This window comes from Sceloporus undulatus, chromosome 4 (assembly GCF_019175285.1).
Source record: "Sceloporus undulatus isolate JIND9_A2432 ecotype Alabama chromosome 4, SceUnd_v1.1, whole genome shotgun sequence".
NCBI lineage: Eukaryota > Metazoa > Chordata > Lepidosauria > Squamata > Phrynosomatidae > Sceloporus > Sceloporus undulatus.
The window spans coordinates 109,010,317-109,026,117 of NC_056525.1; the positions used below are offsets into that span (position 1 = coordinate 109,010,317).

The following is a 15,801-nucleotide window of genomic DNA, read 5'->3' on the forward strand; positions in this document are numbered from 1 at the left end:
ATCAACAGTTTTCTTCAGTTTCCTGTGCAAATTCACATCTGTTCACATCTATTCACTTTCCCTCTGCCAAACATGCACAGACATCAAATGCATATGATGTAGATGGACAACCACATATGCAGTAATATGCATTTCTGCAGATTTCCCCAAATACTCCAGTAAAAAAACGTGAAGTCTTTTTCTGCAGAGTTTAAGGAATTTTGGGGGGAGGAGGGCTGTAAAAAGCTGAAACTCCTACAAATCACAGATGGCTGGATCACATTCTATTCAACTGAAATAATGAGTATTTTAACTGTGTAGACAAGCCCATAATTGGGCCTAGACAAGCTTCCCTAGGGAAAACAATGGGGCACTACAACAGAAGAGTCATTTCCCAGTAACCTTCTTTCAGCAAACTAAGCAATGAGGCAAAGGCCTCCAAAAGCAGTGCTGAAATAGTTCAGCAATGAGGTGCTGAAGAACAGATCTGTATAACATTCCTGAACCTAAAGGAGCTAGGTTTCTCCAACAAACCAAGAGGCTTTGCAAGGGTATAAGAATTATGGAAAGAACGCAAAAAGTCCAACTTGCTGTACCTAACTCAGGTCTGTATGTTTGTTGCTGTTGTTGTTGTGTGCCTTCAAGTCATTTCTGATTTATGGTGACCCTAAGCTGAACCTATCATGGGGTATTCTAGCCAAGATTTGTTCAGAAGGGGTTTGACAAAGTCACCCCATAATGTTTCATGGCTCAGCTGGGATTCGAACCCTAGTCCAATGCTCAAACAACCACACCACACCACACTGCTGACTCAGGTCTGTATTATATCCAGTTGGCTTTCCAAAATACATTGTCATCTGTAATTAGGCATACATACATTTATGTAAAACACACTTGACAGATGAGACACTACATTAGGATGCACCCCTTGGTCCTCTTGACAAATGAAGCTGGGTTCCTTTACACAAACAATAGACATTTGAATCATAATTTACCTTGCCAGTACTGTGTAATATTTTCCAAATAAACTAATGAAACCGAAGCTTCATATTTTGCAAAAACAACAAGGGTCTCCTAGCATTGTCTGGCATGCACTAATAATACTTGTTTAGAAAACGACTATTAGTGGATTTAATTCAGATCTGCCAGCTCTAGTTAAAAATCATTGCTGTTTTCATTCTGCAGAAAGGAAGCAGGGAACTGAAGCATCCTGCTGTTTTGAAACAGTGTTTATGGCAACCAACTAAAAGTTATTTATCCATTTCTCTGTTATAAATTTGGAAAGCATAGTGGGGAAATAACACCACAAATATATATCACTAGAGTACTCACAGCAAGTGAAAATTCCCAGTTTAATTAAAGACAATGAATATCATCGTACTATAGATCTCTTGTGCCATAGAGGATGTCTTCCAGACAGCAAGAGATTCAGTCTTTCTCAGAGCAATAGTGAAATTAATGGAGACTTTAAACTTAGTGGCTGAGAACAAAATTTAGTAACAGATAAGAGAAAGGAAAATGAAAATATGAGGCTATATGAATGGCAGTTTCTTGTCAGATGTTGAGAGTAGCAAGTTGCAAAAGAAATTACATTTGCTTTTGTTTTTAATATTCCAATTTCAAAATATAGACAGGGCACAAGCTCAATTCTACCACTGCCACAGGTGTACCTGGTGAGGACATGGGAGAGACCCTTCTCAGTGACTGCTCCCAGGTGTAGAAATCTTTTCCATGGTAGGCTCTGCTGGCCTCTTTTCTGTTTTCCTTCTGTCAGCATGAACCATTTTATTTAGACAAGCCTTTGGCTATTAATTATTTGCTGTAGTCTGGTATTTTAATGGGGCAGGGGTGCTATATTTGCTCCCTTGTTTGTTACACTTTAAATTACAACTAATTACTTGTTACTAATTCCTTTTCAAGTAAGAAAGTACAACTAACTCTGTGTCGTAACTTCCTTTTCAAAGATACAGCTGTGTTAGTCTGTAGAATCATTAGGCCCCATACAGACAGGCCAAAATAAAGCTGCTTTGGTGTCACTTTGGAGGTTTGCTGTTTAAATGTTGCATGCGTCCAAAGAGTTTGGAAGCCGCGCCAAAGCCACCATCCAATCCTATGGACTGGAACCCAGCTTTGGCGCACCTTCCGGACTCTTAGGACGCATGCAACATTTAAACAGCATACCTCCAAAGTGACCTGAAGCAGCTTTATTTTGGCAGTCTGTATGGGGCCATTAGAGAGATCTTGTAGCACCTTTGAGGCTAACTGAAAGAAAGAAGTTGGCAACATGAGCTTTACTTCCTCGGATGCATCTAAAAAAAGCTCATGCTGCCACCTTCTTTCTTTCAGATGAGCCCTTATCACATGAGCAAAATTTGAAGTTATCCCAGGGTCAATGTGAAGGCAATGCAGGAGCAATAATGGGGTTTCGAGTTTGTTTATCACACGACGCCAAATGCAATCAGAAGCCATTTTTAACACAATCGGGGATCATTCCAGGGCTAGGTAAAGTTTCACGTTTGTTTATCACACAACACCATACGCAATCAGGAGCCATCCTAAACACAATCGGGGGTCATTCCAGGGTTAGGTAAATTCGGGGGAGAGGATTTACCTAACCCTAGAATGACCCCCCATTGTGTTTAAGATGGCTCCTGATTGAAACCCCATGATTGCCCTTGCATTGCCTTCACACTGACCCTGGGATAACTTCAAATTTTGCTCATGTGATAAGGGCCTTAGTCTCAAAGGCACTACAAGATCTCTCTATATACTAATAACTTCCTCTTGTAATTCTGAGGCTATAGCCTCACTAAATAGTAAAGGAATACCATTACATAAACTGGCTTGTGTTTTGTTATGGAAATTTGAAGCAAGGTTGAGGTGGACAGCAGGAAGAATGTCTTTTGTACTTAGACCAAGATCTTGTAGTATCCAAACATTACAAAGTGAGTGTGAACATCTTTGGCCATCTAGATCTTTCTGAAATGCAAAGTTATCTTTGCCACATTTCTCATTCACTGAAACAGAGAGACATGCACAAGGTCGCCCAGTGGGTTTTCACGGCTGAACCAGGATTCAAACCTTGGTCTCCAAGAGTCCTAGTCCATTTCTCAAACCATTAGACTATGCTAGCAGGTTGTTTTTCAGGCTTAGGCTCTTTTAATCTACTTTATGAAACACAATAAGCACCCTTTATTTGTCCATTTATTTGTCCTTAATTTAGAAATAACAGCATATAATAATAATAATAATAATAATAATAATAATAATAATAATAAGGTTTATTTGTATACCGCCCTTCTAAAACAAATTCATCAAGGCGGTTTACAACAATTTGCATAACAATAACATAACACTGCATATTTCAAATACATCATAATATCAATGGCGATACATCTCAATACAAAAGGCAACAATACAGTTATCAATATAATATCAATGCATATCACAAAACAGCCAATATTACATAACAACAGTAGCAATATCCAAACAGCATTAACCCTCCAACCCCCAGAGTTACCACAAATACAAATACAAAAAAAAAAAAAACCACCAAGAAACTGCCCAGATGGTATCAGGGCACAAACCACAGTTCTTTCAGCCGCGCTTACAGCAGCGGCAGTGGGGACAAGTCCTCCGGCCGCCTCCCCGGTGGCATGGGGGCGTGGCGGCGTCCTCCTTCGGGTGCCGGCGAGCCGGCTTAAGTAGGCTGCTCTCACCGGCCTCCTCCCCTCCGCAGGTGCGCCGCCAAAGCGGCTTTTGGGGCAAGTCCTCCGGCCGCCTCCCCGGTGGCATGGGGGGCGTGGCGGTGTCACAGCCATTAATGATATTATTCTTTTAAATCATTTACCCTTTTAGATGTTTTGGTTTTATACAGCCTGATGGATAAATGATGTATTAATAATATGTCCCATTTAAAAAAAAAATCTCTACCTATCTTTCTATATTTTTTAAGACCCATTGCATTCTGCATTGTCCTTATTGCATACAGTAAGCAAGTCTCTCGCTTCTTTCAGATGTTCCTGAAGATATTTGAAAAGTGTTCCCATATTAATTCAGGATAAATATATTAAATTCTTTCAGCTTGTCATCCTATTACTTGTCTCCCATTTTTATCACCACTGTGATAAGGATATTTCATCATCCTTGCAGCCATTCACCAAATCCTTTGTATTTCACCACCAATCTTCTCAGAAATTTGGTATTCCCATTGAATATTACTCTAAATAAAGTCATCATATAAACACTGTGCAACTACTACGTCTTGCTTTTTGAGCATGGTGTGCCAATTAATACAAAATGCACTTTTGAGCGAAAAGTTAAAACTGGTATAAAAGCTCACATTTTACTGAAATACACGTTTACCATTTGTTCAATCATATTAGTCATAGCCATTTCTCAGAACTGGAATCCAAGAATCCCCTGGAATGCAAAGCTACTGCTCTTCATGCTATTACGAGTTTGGCCTAGATACAAAGAATAAAGGCTTTGATTCCAGCTTTCCTGCCATGAGTAAAACAGACGTTCAGAGAAAAGTAATTTACGTTCAGAGAAAAGTAATTTACTGCTACCCTTTCACTGTGCAGCCCATGCAGGGGATGTGGTCTAGGAGGCTGCAGGTGGAAAACGAAGTTGGCAGAAATTCTGCCAGGAGTTTGGGAGCTCATTGGCAACCCACCAAGAACCGCTGCAGGCTATACCAGCCCCCAGAATGAAGGCAACATCAATAATGGAAGTGGCTAGACATCCACTTCTGGCTTTATTTTTGGAGATTCTCAAAACAATACACCCAACAATGCAAAATAACTGACAGAGGGAAAGAAATCCAGGGAAGAACGCAGACTCGGACCCATGGCTTCCTTGATTGAGTCTATCCATTTCTAATGCAATCTTCCTCTTTTTCCTTTTGCCTTCTACTGTACCAAGCATTATTGTCTTTTCTACTGAGTCATATCTTTTCATTATATGACAGTCTCAGTTTAGTCATCTTGGTTTCTAGGGAGAGCTCAGGCCTGATTTGCTTTAGGATGGTGTTCTCTAAACTGAGATCTGGGGTACAAAAATGGCTGATAGTCCACACTTTGTCCACCCCTACTCTATATGAGTGGAATGGAAAAACCTGGAGTCGTGTTTCTCTAAAATTAGCAATCTCCAATGGATTGCTTTTGAAGTGTGTGGAGGGGGGTTCCAAAAGTAGCTGTGATATTTTGGAGTAAGTGGACCAATATGCTATTTATTTAAAAGGTGGGTCATATAGATCTAACTAATGCATGCAAGTCATAAGACACATTTAAACCTTTTCTGTTATTAGTTATCCTTTGCAGTCTTTCATCACAGTTCTCATCCATCTTCTGCACAGCTCAGACGTTTCAAGAGAGGATGGATATCTGTTAGGGATATTAAGTTAAATTAGTTATGGATTTCCTGCATCCATGAAGACTACATGGACTACAAGCTACCAACACCACCACCTCTATGATTTTTATAAAGTTTAAATGAGTCCCACTTTGGGGAGAATGGGGAAATGCAAATAAATGTTGTAATCATAGTAATTAATAGTAGTGCCATGCTGATGACTAGCACATCAGTTATGTTAAGGAAAAAGCAACATGGGACATACAGTAGTGAAATAAAACTTGTATGTGGGAGTCAGAGTGACTCAGCAGAAGCCAATTGAGAACCACACAGGTGTGAATGGTAATACAATTAACAGGTCCAGAGTGCCAAGGACAAGAAGTGCATAGTGAATAATTGGACACACCTGACAATTGTTAAGTGGTCAAGGCTGAGATGATGAAATCATTAATTGTGGGATGAACAAAGAGAACCAATGGGAATGATGTACACGCCTACTGGGTGGAAACAGACCACAGTAGGTGGTACCATGATATGGCTATAATAATGACTATAGATCCCAATGCATTTTGTGGGTAGTAGTGGATTGTTGTGTGGGTTGTAGTTGTGAGTAGTTGGATTGGAGAGTGAGGAGTTGAGTATTGTTTGGAGCTGTGTATATAGTAGAATAAAGTAGATCTTTTATATAAGACTACTGAGTTGTCTGGTGTCTTGGGTGAAGCTACAAGAACCAGCAGGACCCTGGTGAAGAAGGGTGAAGACTTCTGTGGAAGCAAGAGTGAGAAGGCTTGGAGAGTTTGTCGGGGTCTTCAGCCAGTTCTCTGCAACTCTTGCAAAGATACAACAACTGGCCAAAACTGGTCAGCGTGGTGCACAACCAGGTGGTGAGTTCCAGGCCAGGTGAAGAGCCACAACTCCCATCATCCCTGACAAGTTATGCAAGCCAATTGCTGAGGGAGAGTGGTATTGTGGGAAAAGAACTCTAGACAGACTAAACAGACCTTTGGTGATCTTATGTTTTCATAGACACAATCCATATAGGGAAAGATCATTATAGAGTATCTGCTCAGTTCCTGAAACATGAAAGGACTGCTGTATGGGAGAAAGGATGGCTGAGTGCACCAGGCATACACATAACCCTTGCTCTATGTTGTTGTTGTTGTTGGCTGCCCTGGAGTTGTCCCTAACTCATGGCGACCATATGGATGAGACATCTCCAATTCCTTCTGTCCTCTGCTGCTCTGCTTAAGTCTTGTAGATTTGTATTTGTGACCTCCCTAATTGAGTCTAGCCATCTGGCATGAGGTCTTCCTCCTCTTCCTCAGCCTTTCTTAGTATTATTGTTTTTTCCAATGAGCCATGCCTTCTCATGATGTAGCCAAAGTACAATAGTTTCAGTTTTATCATTTTGGCTTCCAAGGAGAGCTCTAGGACTCATTTATTTGTCTTTTTGGCTATCCGTGGTATCCTCAGTACTCTTCTCTAGAAGCACATTTTGAATGAATTTATCTTTTCCCTTATCTGTTTTCTCTACTGTCCAGCTGTCATATCTGCACATGGTGATTGGGAATACTATTGGCTGGACAATTCTGACTTTGGTGCTCACTTGTATGTCTTTACTCTGTAGGATCTTATCTAGTTCTTTCATTGCTGCCCTTCCCATTCCTAGTCTTCTTCTTACTTCTTGGCTGCAGTCACTATTCTGATCAGTGTTTGATCCTAGATACAAGAACTCTTAAACTAGTTTGATTTCTGCATTGTCTAGGTTGAATTTATGTGTTTCTTCCATGGTCATTATTTTTGTTTTCATTATGTTCAGCATTAAGCCCGCCTTTGCACTTTCCTCTTTGACCTTCCTTAAAAATTGTTCCACATCTGAGGTGTTTTCTGCTTGTATTATGGTGTTGTCTGCATATGGATATCTAAGATATAGACTGAGCTCTATGCCTGCCCCCATAGGCCCCTACACATATTTGAAACACCCACACAAGATAGCTTCTGTACAAGACACATCTTTCTGCAGCTCTCAACCTTAAGTCTCTGCTTTAGATACATAATTATGCCAACTTTGTTCAAAATGTTTTCCCATTCGATTCAATTGAGGCAATTTATTAGCTCATGCCTTCCCCTGTACATATAGATTAAGATAGTCCTTTCAAAGTAATAAGTAAGACTGCACTCTTCAAAGACCAGTGCTAAGACATCACCTTTGTTTTCCATTCACAGATGCAGCATCTAGGAAGAGAAAAGAAAACCAGCACTAAAATTCATTAATGCTGCTTCAAAGTGTGTTTAATTCCATCCTGGAATTCCTTTTTATCCTTTAAATTACAAATTGAGGATAATCAAGACTTATAATAGAAATACTTACAAACCCTGATCAGCAAAACTGATCACCAGAACTCTAATGCCATATACAGTATGAACTGATTGTTTGCATTAAATTATGCATAAGAAATACAAACAAGGCGAAGGAAAGAAATTAAAGCCTTGTTCCCTGATTAGCATAAGGTTAAAGCCAATGAATACATAATTGTTCCACACCCAAAGTCTTAAAGGATTTTATTCTTAAAATACAAAGAATGTCATGAATTAATATGCAACACTTCTTTTTAAAGGCAAATGATTTTTTCCCCCTCTTTACTTTCCCTCTCTTGAAAAAAGAAGTTCTTCGCTGGAGGATATTGCTGTGAATGAGTCTAGACAACCAAACTAATATTGATTCAAGAGCACATATCTCAGAACAGCTCAGAACAATAACTCTAAAACTCTATTAGCATATTTTCATTTTAAGTTCCATTTACGCCTATAAATCCTATAATTAAGTTAGACAATACATATTTCCCACACAAGATAGCATAAAATTAAGCATAAATATACAAATTCCAAAGAATGGTATTCATGTAAAACATGAAAAAGACATAAAATACATTCTAATGCTATGAAATATGAAATTATTTCAATAATTATAGCTTATTGTCATAAAGACAGTTACTGGTTCAAGTTCAGAGAGAAACACAGGACCTACAATGATCTATTATACCCTTGAACAACACCATTGTGTTACTTTCATTTACAAAACAGTCCAAAGAAAGCAGTTCATTTAAAAAGAAATCTTATCCGTTTTCAGCTATGGAAGGTAGAAGCATGTACCTTCTCTATTTTTATTTATATTTTGTTTCAGTACCTTGGATTTTCAGTTGCTTTTCTCAAACATAAATCTAATTAAGCTCAAAATCTGACTTTGCTCAGCATTAAAAAAACTCCCTAGCCTCTTGCCCATTTTGCACTTTTTTGTGCAGGTATAATAAGGAGAATACTGTTAAAGCAGCTGCATACCCTGCAGCTGTCTTTATTTGGACAAGACAGTCCCTATTATTCCTCTGTCATCCCATTTTTTCAACTCCTTTTAAAATGTCCCAGTTTCTCTTCTTCGCAGAGTTTAGAGAGACCATTACTTTTTGAGTACTTCTACTTGTTCGCTATTCCTGTTTAAAAAAATAGCTGGATGATTATTAGAAGAGTAGTTTATAGCATTATCTGCTATGAAGGTTTTTTAAATACTGTGTATACTTTAAAATGGCCCCAAATGACCAAAAAATTGTCAAAATGCCCCCCATCCCAGTAATATCTCAGGAAGAATGTATAAACAAATAAAAATTAACTTATTTACCCATTACTTTTTAAAGGGAACAACATTGCCAACACAATTGCCCTGAAACAAACACGTTGCAAGCAATGATGCAATTTATGGATGCATTCTTTGCAACATCTGCATGATGCAAAGAAGCATTTGGGTTCAAGGCAGAAATCAACATGCTATTAATGATGTCATTTCTAGGAAGGAAGGAAGGAAGGAAGGAAGGCTGGCTAGTGCTTGTGAGGATGGTTAAGTTTGATTGGAACCCAGTGGGAAAAAGGATTAAAACCCAACTCGCAAAATTTTAATGTATTAATTTGTTCAAATATTTATATCCTCATCTATCTCAGGGCAGCACACAATAAGGTTATTTTAACCAGTTTAAATATACATGTGGAGCCAGTGTGGCGTCGTGGTTTGAGCTTTGGAATATGACTCTAGAGAACAGGGTTCGAATCCCTGCTTAGTCATAAACCCCCCTGGTTGACCCTAGGCAAGCCACACTCCTTAAGGCCTCAGAGGATGACAATGGCAAACCCTCTCTGAAGAAACATGCCAAGAAACCACCATGATATGTTTGCCTTGGGGTCACCAAAAGTCAGAAGCAGCTTGAAGGCACACAACAATACCATATGGAGAAAGGAAAGCTAATCCAGATCCAGTCCTACCTCCCAACAACTCTTCTTTTTAAACACGTACACACTCACTTATGCTAATGACATAATTAATATCACCTTTTTGCTCTCTCTGATGTTCTCATTGCCTCTTTCAATCACCTCCCTGGTTATTACTTGCTTATCTCCCAAGGGCCAACACTGTCATTTCATTGTTTCAGCTTCTTACTTTGGACGGAAAATAGAAGACACCTTGGCAAACTCTTTTTAGTTCATCACACTCATAAGGACCAGTGGCTTTTGGTCATGTCCTCTTTAAAACAGATACCTACAATATCTGCAAAGCATCCATCAACCTGCCTCAGAAAGGACAACTCCTTAAAGAAGCTGGTTGCTCGTCTGAATGCAAGACCTCCTTGTGCGTTTTAATATCATTGGCTGATAGATGGATAAGCAGGAACATTTCCTTTGATAAATCAGGCTGACATCTACTTTGATGTTCTCCTCCAGATGTCTGAGCAGCATCATGCTCTTTTTAAAGTATGTCAAATTAAGCAGAAAAACTCAAGTCATTTCTTATGCTGAATGGATATGTCAATTTAGACAATTTAAGAACAGTGAGTAACAAATTAAGCAGGTGATAGAAGATCAATGCTCAAAGCATCTGTTATTATCTTTGGACTTGGCAGATAATCAAGCCCCTTGGAACAAATAATCAGCCCTCTTGCTTGGTGAATGAAGTGATGCTATAAAACAGCTGCAACATGGCCCCGACATCCTTGCATTGCCCCTCATTTATGAATGTTCAAATGGCACATTTTGTGTGCTTAAGAACTTTCAATGAGTTTCTTGCTCCAGTCATTATAGGGCAAGTCAGCAAGGACTTCTGTCAACCACAGCTATTGCCATTTATAGCAATAAGGCTTGAATACGAATGAGGTTTCAAGGAGACCTAGATGACTAGTGAAACAATAGCATTAGTAAAGGTATTTATATACCGTTTTTTTCCTAGGATGCAACTACCATGTGCAATTGTAAGGTTTTCCTCTTAAGAAATTGCCATGACCTGAGTTTGGCTGGCACTAGCTTTTTCACCAAACGTGGAAATTTCTGAGATGTCACACCAAATCTTTTAGGGCCAGGATATGAACAATCCATACCAATAACTTTCCTCCTTGTGACAATGTTCCCCAAAGTAGTATCTATGAGATTTCTTATGGGGTTCTTTATCACAGGCAGCAATCAAGAAAAAGAAGTGAAAACTGCTAGGACAGAATTCTTGTGAAATTTGAAATTGCTGTGGTACACATGAATGTATGCAAAAAGAGGTACTTTAGGTCCCTGAGTCATTCTGTTGCAGGAAAACAAGAAAGACTTGTAACACTCAGAAGAATAATACAGTCAGCCCCCCACATTTGTGGCTTTGACTTTTGCAGATTTGATTATTTGCAGCTATTTGTTATGTATGTATTGTTTGTTTTGTATTGTTACTATAAAACAAATAAAAACACTTAATTATATATATTAAAAAGTTGCCATTTTCTTTGCTTTGCCTTTTCATCTTTTCTGGTATGTGTGTGTTTTCTTAGCCCCACCTGTGCTTGGACACCTCCCCAATATATCACACAACCACCATTACCGTCTCCTCCATCCAGCCTTTAAGGTGAGCATGAACAGTTATGCCTTCCAAAGTTTTGTAAGTTCTTTGGTATTGTTTTCCTTTGCTTCAGCCTTTATATCTTTTGTTTTACTCTCTGCTTATCCATGGGTCATATCAAAATCCATATCAAAATCCTTAATTTTGGCCCCAAAACCTTCCCTCAACTTATACATGAGGTCCACTTATAGTTGAGTATATACAGTAATTAAATCTTTCTATAAATCCTCTGAGATCTCGTCAAGACCTTCCTTTGTTGTCTCTACTCTGTGAAGATAGGTAGGGGTAAACTGTCTTCTGCATCTGAATGGGCAGGATCCTCTGCTAGAGCTAGTACTGCACTCTGGTCTGTCTCTGAGACGTGTGGCTCAGGAACCACCTCCTCCTGATCTGGTCCAGCAGGAGATCCCAGCAGGCCCACTGCTTCGGTCAGAAGAATCCAGGTCCATGTTCTGGAAGCAGGGCATGACACTATAGTCCTCTTGTACAGTATCTGACAACAGGCTTTAGATGAGACAAAATGGAGATATAAAAGCATACCTTCTAAAGTGTGAAATCACCTTCTAAATTTACTACTAGTGTAAATTTGCACTTACTTTGTTCTTGCACATGAAAAAAAACAAAAAATTCAGGTCTTTTTTTTTAGTGAAAATTTCATTTCTGCAAAAAATACTATATTTTGTGCAGAATACATTTCATGTACAAGAACACTGTTTTTACATGAAGACAAGAAATCTTTGTGCAAACCCCTTTTTTTCCACAAAATACTCTGGGTTTTGTACAAAACAAAAATTTGGCAGAAAGTCTCCAATGCAAAAAAAAACCCACTAAAATTTGCGCATATGATTTTTGATAACAGACTGAGATGTACTGATGTATTCTTGTTAAGGATAAGAAAATATACAAGCATTCTTTACATCTATAGCCTGAACCCAGTACAGCATGCCACATCCCGACAATTGTTTGAACACATGCCCTCTTCCCCTTTGAATGTTCTGCATTTGTGTTTTATTGGTGGTGTGAAGAAAAACACACATTGCCATCTGAAATGCATATGATATAAATGTGACGTGGAAAATCTGTTTCAAAATTATATAGATCTCTAGACAAAATGCTAAAATGTCTACCACACAAACTTATAAAGTGACCTTTTTTTTTTTTTACTTTGTCTCATTAAATAAAGAAGTGTGGGTTAAAATGACATTTACCATATGGTTTGAAGTTGAAAACACTGCAGGGAAAAAATTATGAAGCTCATTGAAGTTTGATGAGCTTAAACCTCCAAAGAGGTTCAGCCATATTGTATGCAACTGAGTATTTCTCAGCATCACAAAGGAGGTGGGGGAAATGATCCCTGATTTGTTTAAGGGCAACCCACAGAGAGAAGTAGAAAACCAGACATACCAACAGCAGCCTGGACTATTCACTAGGAAATACAAAACAGAGGATGCACAGGATATAACTACACAGGGGATATAACCCTACATCTACCATGTTGAACTTTGGTGCAAGTGGTGCACTCTTATCAGTTTTGGCAGAATTTATTCTAGTCATGCTATCACTCCTGCATAATGTCTATAGTGTCAGAAGTGGCTACATTGGACACCTAGGGAACAGCAAGCAACTCTGGATCAGGATAATGGGTTCTAGTACTGGAACCAGGCATGTAATGTACCTTGCTTCCTACAGTTCTAGCACAAGATGTGATGCTAGCTAGCAGGTTCCTGGGAGAGGTAGTCAAAAAAGTAACCTTTCTCAGCTCTGTTATTTAACATTAAACACCTATTTAGTTTTGCTTCACCAACAGGTTCTTAATGCTAGGGCTTTCCCATCCAATCAGAGGGAATTGCAACGTCTAAACTTCCAGTCCACAGAGATTTATTTTTTCTCTATACAGTATTGAAAAATGACGAGAACAGCCTTTTCTGGAAATGGAGACCATAAGACTTCACATACTCATTAATATTGGTTAAAAAAATGATAATTTCTGAATAATCACAATTAATTTGCAGGGTTCTCTTGCTGGCACAGCTGAGGCATCTTGCCAGCTAATTCAGTTCAGCTGACTTTTATCAAATGCAAGGGGAAACAGCACAGTAGAAAAGCACACTTCCCATGGAAAAAGGCCCAAGGTGCATGCAACCTCAGTACTATCAGTTAAAAGTTTCAGATGGAAGGCATGGGAATGACTTCACCTGAGATCTTGGAGTTCAACTTAGCATTAGACCAATGATCTGTTCCAACAGAAGCTGCTTCATGTTGTAAGGAATTTCAAAGCATACAAAAATAATTTTTGAATAAAACCTTTAAGGCAGATGTGGGTAAAGCGTAGCCTGTGGACAAAATGTGTTCCCCCAGAGCCATTTTGGGGTCCCCTGAGTACCCCGGGGATTAAAAAATGTATTTTGCAAAAACCTTTTTTGGCTCTAAAATGCTCCAACAATTTCTACAAGATATGGAGGCCATTTCCACCATCTCTGGAGGCCCCGACCCCTGCAGGAGTAGAATCACAGAATTGTCTAATCACATAAACGTAGAGTTGGAAGAGATCACAAGGGCCATCCAGTCCAACCTCTTGCCATGCAGGAATACACAAAGCACTCCCAACAGATGGTTATCCAGACTCTGTTTCAGGTACCTCCAAAGGAGAATCCACCACACTCTGAGACAAAATGTCAAGCAGCTCTTAGCATCAGGGAGTTCTTCTTAATATTTAGGTGGAATCTCTTTTTCTGTAATTAGAATCATTGCTTCATCTCCTAGTCTCTCTGGAGCAACAGAAAACAAGCTTGATCCATCCCTTCAAATATTTAGACATGGCTATCACTTCACTTCTTAACCTTCTCTTCCCGAATATACATATCCAACTCCCTAAACCTCTCCTTGAAGGGCACGTTTCCAGACCTTTCACCATTCAGGACACCCTCTTCTGGACATGCTGCACCTTGTTATCATCCTTCTTGAACTGTGCTGCCCAGAACTGGACACAATATTCCAGGTAAGGTCTGACCAAAGCAGAATAGAGTGGTACTATTACTTCCCTCCATCTAGATGCTATACGTCTACTGATGCCACCTAGAACTGAACTACCTTAGCTGCTGCATCATACTGCCGACACATGTTCTGCCTGCAGTCCACTAAGACTCCTAAATCTCTTTTGCATGTACTGTCATCGAGCCAGGCATGACCCATCTTGTGTATGAGCATTTCATTTTTACTATTCAAGTGTAGTACCCTACATTTCTCTCTCTTGAAATCCATCTTGTTAGATTTGGCTCAGTTTTCCAATCATTAAGGTCATTTTGAATTCTGATTTTTTTCCATTACCTGGAAAGGAAGTTTACAAATTAAACTAAATTAGGAGTTCTTTGAGCCAAAAGATAAGGTAATAAATAAACCCAAAGTGAAACATGTATAACTTGTTTTTAGTATTACAATTTGTAAGTGTAAGTGAAAGGAAGAAAAAAATGATTGTAGTAGAAGCAGAGTGAAAACCATCTGAAACAAAAAAATTTTATAATAACTGTTAATTGCAGGAGACTGAGAAATCACTGTAATCCTTCCATCCAAATCCCAGGAAAATGGATCCCTCCACCATCTTTCACAGCTTGCCTATAGCTTTTAAATACCAACTGTTGAAAAACTGTAATAATTCCCTGAAAAAGTTGTCAGAGGAGACAGTCACAAGCATTATCTGTTCTGAGTGTGAGAACAGCCTTTTGTTCCTGGCAAAGGAGACTTTTCTTCCTCCTGACATTTTGCAATAGAGAAAAGCTTTAAGAGCTGTTCTCTACGAAAGCCTTCATTTTATCTTCTTTCAGCATCCACTGGATCCATTCAATGACAGTTTTAGTCACAGCCAGATGCGTTTGCTTCAAAATTCACTTTAATCGAGCCAGCACAAACTCACTGAACAGTTCTCCAAGTCCTGCAACCTTGAATTCATTTTGTAGCTCATCCAGAGTTGAATACTCTTTGACTTCAAATTCTTGAAACCTATGTTATACAAGAGAGACTTCATGAATATGCTGCGCCTGTTGCATTGCAGAATGTAATTATCAATTCAAAGAAGCTGAAACAGTACTAAATTATACCTCCTGTGTTCTGTCTGTGCTTTTGTTTCAGAGAGCACACTAATCATTTTCTCTTTACACTTCTTTCCACTTGAATCCATGTCCACCTTGCTAGTTTTCTGAAGGATGAGATATTCCTAAATCATAAAGCACACATAATATCAGAACATTATACATCATCTCTAATAACCTGTTCATTAAAATATCCCTGGAAGATGTTAAATAAAGGAGTAGAAATTCATCCTAAACATTTATGCCTTTGTTACAAACAGTAGGTCAAGGCTCAGCAATTACGTTAAAGGTATTAGCACACCAATACCTCCAATGTTTGATATGGGGGCTTCATGTTTTAATATCTAGAGTCAGGCATGGTTTAGGAGGTCGCTATAACCTTTGAAACACTGGGAAATATCTCATGGGAAAGGAACATTGACCAGAAGGCATGTGGAGAACCTAGGTAGCATCTAAAGAAAGGTTACATGG

The 15,801-nt window shown here is 38.9% G+C and overlaps 1 protein-coding gene across 1 annotated transcript in view; it reads right to left on the reverse strand.

Annotated features, from left to right (window-relative positions):
* Positions 1-7,881: 7,881 nt before the first annotated feature.
* RWDD3 (RWD domain containing 3) overlaps positions 7,882-15,801 on the reverse strand; it is a 30,444-nt gene continuing 22,524 nt past the window's right edge. The window contains exons 3-4 of the mRNA XM_042465494.1: positions 15,340-15,455; positions 7,882-15,241 (exon numbers count right to left, since the gene is read on the reverse strand). Of these exons, the coding sequence (XP_042321428.1) occupies positions 15,127-15,241; positions 15,340-15,455 (231 nt within the window). The 3' untranslated portion in view covers positions 7,882-15,126. The remainder of the gene's footprint in view (positions 15,242-15,339; positions 15,456-15,801) is intronic.